The sequence below is a fragment of the Eptatretus burgeri genome, chromosome 1 (genome assembly GCF_056783735.1).
Source record: "Eptatretus burgeri isolate ZD-2024b chromosome 1, Ebu_testis_v1, whole genome shotgun sequence".
Lineage (NCBI taxonomy): Eukaryota > Metazoa > Chordata > Myxini > Myxiniformes > Myxinidae > Eptatretus > Eptatretus burgeri.
Window position 1 is genome coordinate 161061606 of NC_140961.1, and position 12855 is coordinate 161074460.

Here is a 12855-nt window from a genome sequence, read left to right on the forward strand (position 1 = left end):
CCTCTGCAACGAACCCCATGCCTCTCACCAAACATGATGAAACAACTGACAGTTTTTGAAAGTAATTTGTTTTTTTGGACAGTATGCATAGTCGAGGCTCGTGGAAGAGGTAGCACACTGAATGGATCAGGACGTAACAGTCAAAAACAGGATGCCAACATGCATGTATGGAATGGAAAGATGGATACAGAAGAAAACTCTGACGGAAAATTAGAAAATTTGAAGGAGGAGGGATTTCAGGTGGATTAACGAGGATAGAAAAGATTATGTTTTTGGATTGGGGACAATCTGAGATGGTGGTGAACAGGTGTCTTCAAGACCTGGAGGGAAGCAAGACATAAAAGATGATGTGGAATTTATCTACTTGTTCATATTGCAGAGTAAGAAAGTGGGAATCATGGTAATTGCTTTGAATTTGGGAATGCATTGATGCAGAGTTTGATGTGAATAAACCACTCTTCTAATTTTTGAAGTTGAGCATTTTATAATTCAAGTGAAATTTTAAATTTGAATGAATATTCATGATTATGCAAATGACTTCAATAGCAAAGCATCAATATAATAAATGGGGAATGCATAGCCTCTATTTTGGTACCAGTTTTGCTATTATATCTTAACAATAATGGCAACCTTTCACATTTTGATTGGTTGACATGGAAACGGCTCATTTTGATAAAGTACAAATGAGTTAGTTTTCTGAGAACATTTGTTTTTTCATTCAGATGATCAGAGCAAATAAATTTGCTACCCATGAAAATTTGTCCTGGTGAGGGGGGTGGGTGGGGTAGGAGAGGGTGCACAGTGGGCTTCATTGGCCCTGCAGGGAAAACATGATGAGCAAATGCTTTCTTATGGAATACAATAATTTAATAAATAAAAGGGAGACAAGAACTGGATGAATAATAATGGCTTGTATCAACCATATGTTAGACAAGCACAAAAAATAAAAAATAAAAAGAACAAGAAGGAGGGATTCCATAAAATAGTAACTACGAATCAAGCTGCCCACTGAGAACACCACACAAACTCACCACATGTACACACAAGGAAACCAGGCATGTGAGGGGGTCAACACTAGCGGTGGTGGCCAGGAAACAAGGCTTTGGTGTGGCAGTGCAGTCCACCAAAGGAATAGCTGCAGTCGTGCTGAATGGGCAAGAGAGGCAAGCACCTACCATCCTTCAACATCCTCACTCACCTGGCATTAACCAGTTCCCAAAAATATGGAAGAACATAAAAACACTACATCCGAGTTGTGATGTTTTGGCAGTTATGCAAGAGGAACATTTTAGGTTTTTCACATCATGGAACCCTTGCCCCACGAACCTTTATCCTTGTTTGTTTCTTTAACAGATTGTGTACCAAATGTAAGACAGCTTCCAATTGTAGCTGATTTATCGTATTATTTCCTGGCATTCTCTTTCAAATACCCCAAATGGAAGGGAAAAAAATATTTTAAACTTCTGGAAAGATTTCCCCAAAGTCTTTCTTGATTCTTGTCTGTCGGTTTTACTCTGAGCAAAATCTCATTTAACAATTCAAAGCAATAAAACTACAAAGTTCGATATTCACATTTATTAGATTATTTGCTTCCATACGATTTATAAATAGTATACAACTTTGACAAAAAAATACACCCCATAAATCCATAAACAATAGTGATAATAGCAAACATCTGTGTGGCAACAGAAAACTTCCCTCGTGTGCTGAAATAGGCAGGAACAAAAGCAACGCACACCATGAAGAAGAAGAGCATACTGAAGATTATGAACCTTGGTTCACTGTAATCTGGGGCCACGAGTTTGCTGCTTTTCAAAGCAATTACTAAGCAGGAGATCGCCAGGATCCCAAGGTAACACAAGGTACAAGATACCCATACCAGAGATGCCCCAGCACATTCTAACACAATCGTTCCCACATGGTATTCCAGGTTCTTTTGCGTTTTTAGTTTCCCCAGCAATGCCCAGGCCAGACAAAAGCCAATCTGGGGTAATGCACAGAACACTACGAAGAGCTTTGGCCGAGAACATTGAGAGGAAAGATCATCAGGTGACTGTGATACTGGAAAATGGGAGGAAAAGAAAATAGGCTCAAACTTTTGTTTGTTTAAAACTTTTTTTGGACTTCTTATTGAGCAATTATGCAATACGTGCAATCTTCAGCAAATAACCAGAGTATTTCAAAAAAATATTTATGGCGGTTACACCAAAACGAAATCCAGTTTTTTATTAAATATTGTTTGCTGAAGAAGAACAAGACTGCAACATGAATGCAAGCTTTGAAACTTGCTGTCAGCAGTATCACTGTTGCCAAGAAAATTCCACGCTCTTGTACGGAACACCTTCCTGCTTTACACTCTCTATCTTTTTTTCCCCACTTGTGGAATTGCTTCTGTGTGTGTGCATCATAACTTAGCCTCCATTGCTTCGACAATGCAGCTCACTTCCATTTCAGGTGATCTCTCATTTCCACTGTTGTTTTTTTATTTTGCCAAACTCTCGTGTTTTCCCAACTTTGCATTCAAGTCGTGTTTGTTTGCCTGTTGGCTATCCGTTTGTTTGCATTTCCTCCCCTGCTTCTTTCTGTCACTTTACTCCTCCCTGGTCTTGATGATAAACTGATAAAAGGAAAATAAAATCAGTGCTGCAGCTTTAAATTGACAGTTGAGGACATGCAAGGGCAGCAAAGCTTAGCTGAAAAAAAAGTCAAAAAAAGGAATTCCAGGTCTTTCTTTATTTTCAACTACCGCATGCATCCAAGTCAAAGTAACAAGAAAGTCAAATCGTAGAATCATTGTTGAACCATAAGTCTCATTATTTCATAAAGTATCTTGATCATTTACTCAACGGGAGAATTGTTCTAAGGACAAAAAATTACAGGAATTGTGTTTTGGGGTTAGCCTTTTCAAAATACCCACCTGAACATGTTGATCCCAACGTTTGGATTTCTGATTCAAATACCTTTAACTGTGTTTTTTTAAGGTGATTTTCAGTGGCCTGTAAAAATATTCACCTGATCTAATAATGCCACATTTAGAGGATTTAGTAATTATGGAGAAACAATGTTTCCAAATTAAATTTATTCATAACTGAAGAGATCAAACTAAACACTGTTATAGAGGAAGGAGGTTACATGTCCGGATTACCTATAAAAAAAAACATGTACAAATCAAAATTCACTGGTTGTAAAATTATTCAGCCCCTAAGGTCAGTACATAGTGGAAGCACCTTTTGCAGCAATGGCCATTAAGAATCTTTTTGGGTAGATCTCTCCTTGCTTTATACAATGAGATGGTGAAATCAAGTGTGGACTTTGACTGCATCACTGAAGAACATTTATTTTTCTTCTTATTCAGACACTCCAGTGTGGCTTTAGCTTTGTGCTTCAAATCATTATCCTGCTGAAACGTGAATCTCCCACCTAGTTTCAGATTATTGGCTGACTCAAGCAGGTTTTCTTCAAGGGTTCTACTGTACTTTCCACTGTCCATTGTCCTTTCCATCCTGACAGGCTTATCATTCCCTGCTGATGAAAATAGCCCCATAACATGATGCGACCCCCACCATGCCGGATAGTAGGGATGGTGCTGACTGGGTTATGTGTAGTGTTTGGCTTGTGTCAGATGTAACATTTTGAATTTAGACCAAAAAGTTCAATTTTTGTTTCATCTGACCACAAACGTTTCTCCATATGTCTGCAGTATCATGAAGATGTTTTTTCACAAACTCCATATGAGCTTTTAGATGTGTATTTTTCAGTAATGGCTTCTTTCTGGCTACCTGTCCAGAGAGGCCTCATTTGTGAAGGGAACGGGATATTGTTGATTGATGAACACTGACACCCATCTTAGACATAGAGCCTTGCAGATCATTCAAATGATTGTTGGATTTACTGTGACATCACAAACTAGTTTCCTGCTTACCTGCCTGCTGAGTTTGGATGGAGGACCTGATATGGGAAGAGTCTGGGTGGTATGATGCATTTTTCACTTCTTAAGGCCCAGTCACACCTTGACGTTTTAGCCAGCTTATGCCGATTTTTGAAAAATTTGTCTAAAACGCTGCACACGTCGAATACGTTACGGGCAATTTTTGGAAACATTGAGAGCACGCTGAAAAACACTGCCATACGTCGTAGTACACTAGCTTTCATCGTTGTACTTTGCGTTTGTCCTCAAATTTTAGCATGCTTGAAATTTTACGACTTTTGCCAGCGTATGACTCACAAGTTCCACTACGCTGGCCATAAGTTGTAGGCACGTTATGCGATCGATGACACGTCAACCCACGTTAACTGTAAGTTAATCATAAGTCAAAACACGTCGAGGTATGTTTAGCGTACCTGAAACTTATTTGTAACCTATGAGTAACGTGTTGTAGGCACGTTACGCGATCGTTGACACACATCGACACACGTTACTTGTAAGGTAATCATAAGTCGAAACATGCTAATGTAATGGTTAGCCAAAGCATTCCAGACTCCCTGTTTTTTATTATTTTTATTTTTTTCTTCGGTATGACGGTCATGTTGACACTTCGATTTATAGTGCGGTTATGATTTCAATAGTTGAGCGGCAGCCTATTAATTATAATATAATATAACTGCACTTGAAATCGAAGTGTCAACATCACCGTCATACCGAAGAAAAAAAAAGGGAGTCGGGAACACTGACGCTAACCATTACATTGACGTATTTCGACTTATGAGTAACTTACAAGTAACTTTTGTCGACGTGTGCCAACGATCGCATATCGTGCGTACGACTTATTCCCATCGCATGCGGAATGTGTGAGGAATACAGCAAGTACGTCCTAAAATGTTTAACACGTTTAAAAGTACAAGACGTACTCCACTTATTAAGATGTATAATAGCGTACGTTAGTGTTCTATTCACGTATACCAAATTTATCCATACCGTATTCGACGTGCACCAGCGTTTTTGATGCATTTTTCAGAGGTCGGCATATGCTGGCAAGATCGCTAAGGTGTGACTGCGATGTTGACACTTCCATTTCTCCGGCGGTTATGATTTGAATCATTGTACGGCAGCCTTTTAATAGGCTACGCCACGTGATCTTCGGCGATACGTGCAGCGTGCTATGCATAAGTTAGACTATCGTTGGGCATAGGTTGTGAACGCCGAAAAAAGGCTAAGCATTCGTTGGTATAAGTTATCTATAAGACAACGAAACGTTCTGTGTCCATTACTAATATGTTATGCATATGACCAACTCATTATGAATACGTCCAAATCTTTAAAAAAACATCAAAAGTTCAGCGTAAGCCAGCGTTTTACATACATTTTGATACGTTGCCATTGCCAGCTAAAACGTCAAGGTGTGACTGGGCCTTTAATGATGGATTTCATCGTACACAAAGGGATGATGGTTGACTTTGAAGTCTACTTATAATCCTCTCCTGAATGTTGTTTCTCCACCACTTTAGTTCTGACTTCTTTGGAAAACCCCTTGGTCTTCATGTTTACCTTGTTGGTTGACCAAGTGAGTTGCACCTTAAAACTCTTTAGATAGATGTTGGAGCTTAATTTATAAGTTAAACATCTAATTCCATACCAGTGAAACCTATTATACATATTTTTAACCTTTCAAACAAATAATTTGCTCGTAATATGATATAGGGTAAATTAGGCAAAGAGGTTGAATACTTATTTATGTAATGTCACTGAGAATCATCTGATTTTCTCTGTTAATCTCACTTATTCACATTTTATCGACATTTCTTTCGCTTTAACACTTTGGAATACTTTGTGAAGATTCTATAGGTAAGGGAGCATGCACCGAAGCAGCCATCCCCAAGGCAGATACCTGGCCCATCCCAATCTCCTTGAGATACTGATTAGCCTGCTGCAACCATGAGGGACATGGTCAGCACATTGTCCTCCTCCTCCTCCACTCACAAGGCTCCCTTGCTGAGTGAAACTGGTGAGCAAGATCAGTGCCAGAAAAACGAGCCACATGTTCATACAGCTGCAGCTGATGCTCACGGACAATGCAGGTAACAAATCTCATTTGAGTCTCTCCCAGAAACCGCTCGTTGGACACAAAGTCCAAGGAGCGATTGCCAAGGATTCTCGAAAGAGATTAGGAAACAAAGTAATTAAGTCTCTATCACAGATCTCTGGTCAGAGAAAAAAATTCACATTTGAAGAGAAAGACTGGAAGCACCAAGGACCTGAAGAATCGGACTTTCGTCCTCCAGCATAGGTACCGACAGCACCATAACCCATGATCCAGTGAAGCCATGACTTCCCAGGCCTGACCAGATGTCAATTGACCTCTGGCTCACAGCCAGCAGAGATATGAATATCACTGCCAAGGAAAGTGAATCTCTGCGTGACCTCAACAACCTCACCGCAAACAGGTACAGACAAGATAGCAGCATCCAAGATGTCAATGAAAGCCTGGATCTTAGTGTTGACTCAGGAAACCCATAATCCCAGCCACTCCGAATCCTCATTCAGCACCTCGAGGGCCCCCAAAAGGATATCCAGAGTCTCCACAAAGATGACTGCATAATCTGCAAAATCAAGGTCAGAGATCTTGACATTCCCAAATGATGACCCACAGCTTGATCTCTCTGACATCCTCCCCAGAATCCAGTCTATACAAGCTTTGACAAGTGTGGAGGCCAGTCCATACCTTTGACAAACTCCAGTAACAACTGGAAATACGAGTTCTGTCTACAAAGTAACGAGACTAAGCCTGCTGTGTGCTCCACTTACACAACTTGAATGAACTTGCATCACAGTCGTTCACAACATTCCAGCAATATATATGATTGTTGGTGGTTGACTGCACTCATTATGTGAATTTTACAGGTCGTACTTTACACGTTGTCGAGTCTGAGTCATCACACTATGAGTCGTGAGTCTAGAGCCAATCTGAAGTTTCATGCCAAGCTTGGCAAAACACCATCCAAATCCTTCGCAATGCTGCAGAAAATCTCTGGGGAAGAAACAATGTCACATACACGTGCATTTGAATGGCACAAGAGGTTGAAAGAGGGACGTGAGAAGGCTGAAGAGGATCATGGTCTGGAAAACATTCAATGAGCAGAACGGCAGACAACATTGAGCGTGTGAAGCAGATGGTGCACGCAGATCGTTGACTCATGGTGCGGATTATTGCTTAGGAACTTTCCATCAACAAGGACACTGTCTTGAGAAACGTCACTGAAAATATCGAAATGTGCAAGGTATGCACAAAGATGGTCCTCAAGCTGGTTTCCGAGGACCAGAATCAGCAAAGAGTCACTGTCTGCCAAGACATTATCGAGCACCTTGAGGATGATCCTGACCTGCTCGGGTGAGTCATTACTGGAGAGGAATCGTGGATTTTCGAATACGATCCCAAATCCAAATGGCAGAGTCGTCAGTGAAAAAGTCTGGCATCACCAAGACCAAAGAAATCAAGGAAGTCGAAGTCGAAGGTCAAGGTGATACTCATCGCATTTTTCGACATCAAGGGCATCGTCCACTTCGACTTTCTACCACAGGGTCAAACAGTGAATCAATACATGTACAAGGAGATCCTCTGACACCTTATGAAATCAGTCTGGGACAAGCGGAGGGATCTGTGGGAGAACAACACCTGGGTGCTCCACTATGACAATGCCCCTGCTCACAGTGCACTGAGCATCCGAAAGTTTCTGGCGGAGAGAAACGTGCCAACTCTGGAGCAACCCTGTATTCGTCGTCTTGGCCCCTTGTGTTTTTTTCTTATTCCCAAGCTCAAGGGGGTGATCAAGGGGACCCGATTTCCTGATGTGAAGGCCATCAAAAGGGCCGTGACGACGGAGCGTGGAGGATTCCAGAAGAAGCCTCCTGGGGGCGCATCAAAGCATGGAAGAAGAGGATGGACAAGTGTGTGAGACTGGAGGGAAACTATTTTGAAGAGGACAAGCAGTGACTTCAATTTATTCTTTGGAATAAATTTTCTGTGAAGTCAGTCCCTTTACTTTTTAGACAGACCTCATAAGTCGGTAATGGCATCAGCACATCCCACATCACTCAATTCCAGAGTATAGTTCTGATATCAGATTGATCAGTTTACATGGTACCCCACAAAGACCAATAATCCTCCAGAGGGCATCACAATTCAATTAATCAAAAGCTTTGCAGAGATCAACATTGGCTGCAAGCAGCCCCTGCCAAAAACTCTTGTCTGCCTTTGGTAAGAATATGAAGGGCAAGGATACGGTCAATCGTTGACCTCTTTGGTGTAAAGACTGACTGCTCTGGGCATTGGCGCTCAAGAAGATGGTGGCAAATCTGATGAACAATTATCTGAGCAAAGGCCTTTCCCAGCACTGAGAGCAGCGTCACCCCTCGGTAATTGTTGCAGTCCTGGCGATCACCTTCCCTTTCCAGAAAGGGACAACAAGGCCCCTCTTCAAGTCAGTTGGGATGATACCTGTGTTCCAGGCAAAGCAGGAAACTGCATGCAATGCCATGAGTACAGCATTTTCACCAGCCTTGAGAAGTTCAGCATGGATGCCAAAGATCCCAAGAGCTTTACCCCATTTTAAAAGGTTGACTTCAGCCTATGTTTCCACAAACGAAGGTAGATAGCAGTTGATTGGAGGATCAGCAATAGGGATTGAACACCATTGTCATCCATCTGAAGAGATGTCGGATCATCCTGGTGCAGCCGCTCAAAGAAACCAGCCCAGCAGGCCTTCACTTCTGACTCCTCTGTCAAGATCCCAACAACCCCCACTCTAACGACAGTACTCAGAGGGACAGACTGGGAGGAATGCAATGCGTGAATGCCCGTGTAAGCAGGCCAAGAATCAATTGACCACAGCTGATGCTCTACCCCCTCACAGATTCCTCGTACATCGGCCTCCTTGTCCTCCATCAGTGCATTTTCAGTTTTATGCCTCAATTCCCTCAACAGCTTGGCTCTGCCATTAAGCCTGGCCCTGCGACTCTGGTCAATGGTATCCAGTGTCCCTTGAGAGAAAAAATTCGTCTTCACCCGATGGTGAGTTCCAAGATTTCCACCGGCAACATCAAGGATGGTGGTATTGTAGACACTACACAAATCTTCAGGATTCCCCAAAGCACCGAGAACCCCTAAATCCCCATCCAGCCTGTTTACAAACTCCTCAGGTGCCATCTCATCCTTGAGCATGCCAACATCAGGCCTGGTAAGTTTCTCCCAGATTTAAGCTGCAACCTCAGAGTTGCTATCACAAGCCTCTGGTTGGTATTGAGGAAATGAGCAGACCGGAGACCCTGCAGTTCTGGATAATCCTCCAGTGACCATCAACGAGCACATGGTCAATCTCCTTTGCCACACCACCAGCATTGGAATAATAAGTCCAACGATGAGCCTGTGGGTGCTGAAAGTATGAACCAGCCAACCGACATTAGCGATTAAAAGTTTTAGAACACCCACATTTTTTTAGTTTTTACTGAAATTTAAGCAGTTTAATGTTTCAATGTACTCTGAAATTAAAGCATAGAACAAATATACAATTGCAGTTAAAAGACGAAATCATGGAATAGTTTTGTTGAAAATAATTTAATCTAATTTTTGACTCATCAAAGTAGCCAACAGCCAAACATACTCGTGGCATTCTTTTCACAATGGAAATCAAATATTGTTCGGAAAGTTCTTCCCAACACTGTTGCAGAAGTTCCCACAAATGTGTTGCACTTGCAGGTTACTTTGCTTTCACCCTTCTGTCTAGTTAATCCCAAAACCAGCTCAATGGGGTTTAAGTCTCAGGACTGTGCTGGCCATTCCATGATTTGTAGCCTATCATATTGTTCTTTTCTTCTAAGGTAGTTCTGACATAGCCTGGAGGTATGTTTGGGGTCGTTATCTTGCTGCAGGATGAACCCCTGACCAACTAGGTATAGACCATATGGGATTGTATGGCACTTCAAAATGCTGTGGTAGCCCTTTTGGTTCAGGATGCCAGTTATTCTGTGCACATTGCCGACTATGGATCCAGCAAAAGAGCCCCAGATAATCACGCTACCTCCTTCATTTTGACCGTTGGTGTCATACACTGGGGAATCATCCTTTCACCAACTCGATGGTGTACAAAAACCCTGAGTGATGAAGCAAAGACTTCAAAAAAATTTTTATCGGTCCATAAGACCAAATTCCAGTTTTCCCTAGTCCACTGGTGGTGATTCATGGCCCAGGCAAGCCTCTTTTTCTTATTTTGCCATCTTAGCAATGGCTTACTTAGGGCCACTCAACCTGTCAATCCTGCAGCTCGAAGTCTTCTCTTCACAGTTGAAACGGAGACTTCCTTACTTCGACCAGTGTTAAGTTATACTTGAAGCTGCTGTCCTGTGAGCCACCTATCACGCAAGCTGTTGACTCTCAGAAACTTGTCTTCTGATTGTGTTGTGGCTTTGGGTCTGCCAGACCTCTTCCTGTCAGAGTTTCATCCAGTTTCCAAGTGCCTTTTGATGGTGTAGGAAACTGTACTCACTGACACCTTGACTTCCTTTGCAATTTCTCAAAAGGAAAGACCTACACTTTTAAGGGTTATAATGGTCATCTGTCTTCCTTTGTTAACTCTCTTTTTCTCACCATTATGATAACAATCTACTCCTTCCTGCAGTGCAATATTGTCCAAATAATGCTTCAGAGGGTATAGCAACACAATCTGTTCCAACACTGCTTTTATTCAGACAGACGGTTCGTAACTAATCAACGAAAGGTAGGACACCTGTAGGAATTGTTTGCATCAACTTTCAAGGCTTAATTTACTTTCATTGCTGCAGAACAGCTGCAGTTGCGAACCCATTACTTGTTTCCTGAAAAGTGCCTTTTTAACATCTCTGAAATTTACATTATTTTTCAGTTTTTGGTAACCTAAACTTTCATTTTTTTAACCTCTGGCAGTTTACCGCTTCACTTTGTACCATTTCAGGTTATTCACTGGATTTTAATCGCTTAAATTTCAGTAAAAACTGAAAAATGGTGTTGTTCTAAAACTTTTGACTGGTTGTGTAAGTATATGTATATATATATATATATATATATATATATATATATATATATATATATATATATATATATATATATATATATATATATATATATATATATAAATATATATATGCATATATATATATATATATATATATATATATATATATATATATATATATATATATATATATATATATATATATATATATATATATATATATATATATATATATATATATGTATGTATATATATATATATATATATATATATATATATATATATATATATATGTATATATATGTATGTATATATGCATGTATATATATATATATATATATATATATATATATATATATATATATATATATATATATATATATATATATATATATATATATACAGTAAGTCCTCGCTAACCGGAAGTTCGCATATCATAGTTTCGATTATTCGTAATTTAGTTTTAATGACCAATTTTTCAATTATCGCAAACATTTTATGCCTATCGTAATGTCATTGCAAGGAAAAACGCAAAAAAAAGTTTCAAACTGACTGCAAAAAACAACAATCACACAGGATGCGCATAAACATACTTTCACTTTACTGGGCATGTACTGTATGCTGTACTGTACGTATTATCTTCACGCTCGCCTGCATACCTTCCAGTATGAATCCCAACCGACCCACAAGTCTTTTGCCGAGCACACCTCGTTTCAAGAGACAACGAAAGGCTGTCACATTGAAGGTGAAATTGGATATAATTAAAAGACATGAACGAGGTGAAGTGACAACGGAAATCGGCCGCGCACAGTAATTGCTGCATCGACTGTACATTCGATCGTTCAAAGTTCGGCAAAGATAAAGAAAATATCACAGATTGCGACCAGTTCGAGTGCTACGACACTAACGAGAATGAGAGATGGTGCTATGCACAACATGGAGCGTTTATTATGTGTGTGGATGGAAGATCAAACTCAACGTCGCATGCCTTTATCTCTTGCTGTGATACAAAAAAAAAGTGCCTAGTTTGTTAGGGCATTGACCCACGATTACGTGATCAATTACTTCTCCAATCATGTTGAGAAGTGCTCCAAGGAGAACAACATTGACAACAAATCTTTGCTGCTTGTAGACAATGCTCCTGCCCATCCTCAGCAAATGGAAGACTGGTGTGAAAACGTGCAGGTAGTATTTTTACCACCAAATACTACCTCGCTTTTACAGCCTATGGATCAGGGAGTTATTGCTGCTTTTGAAGCCCATTATGTTAAACATACCATGCTGCAGCTTATCAAAAAAACTGATAAGGACAAGCTATCAATCAAGGAGTTTTGGCGAACATTCAACATAAAAATGGCTTTGGAAAACATTAAGGATTCATGGGCGGAGGTGAGTGCCTCCACAATGAACGTTGTGAGAAAGAAAGTGTGGCTTGAGTGTGTCCACAATTTCACGGGGTTTGCTGATGTTCCGTTGATTACAAGTCAAATTGTAGACCTGGCGCAGGAGGCTGGTTTTGAAGAGGTTGACGAAGAGGACGTGGATGACTCACTGGAGTCTCATGCAGAACCCTTAAGCAATGAAGATCTTATGGAGTTGGAACAGCAGTGGGCTCTTGAGGAAGAAGAAGATGCTGTGACACCTTCATCCGAGCATCTCACCATGAAAAACCTCAGCCAAATCCTCAGCTCGTTTGAAAGTGCCATAGAATTTGTTATCGAGCAAGATCCAAATCTTGAAAGGAGCACTGATTTTAGCTGTGCTGTGAATGATGCCCTTTGTTGCTACAAGGGACTTTATGCAGCAAAGAAAAAGAAAGCCATCCAGCCCACTCTCCATGCATTTTTTAAGCCAAAAGATGCAGCACCAACTCCA

At 40.6% G+C, this 12855-nt stretch overlaps 1 protein-coding gene across 1 annotated transcript in view; it reads right to left on the reverse strand.

The window, feature by feature from the left end:
• Positions 1-1582: 1582 nt before the first annotated feature.
• LOC147035884 (extracellular calcium-sensing receptor-like) overlaps positions 1583-12855 on the reverse strand; it is a 106340-nt gene continuing 95067 nt past the window's right edge. The window contains exon 9 of the mRNA XM_085869845.1: positions 1583-2061. Coding sequence (XP_085725971.1) covers positions 1583-2061 — 479 coding nt within the window. The remainder of the gene's footprint in view (positions 2062-12855) is intronic.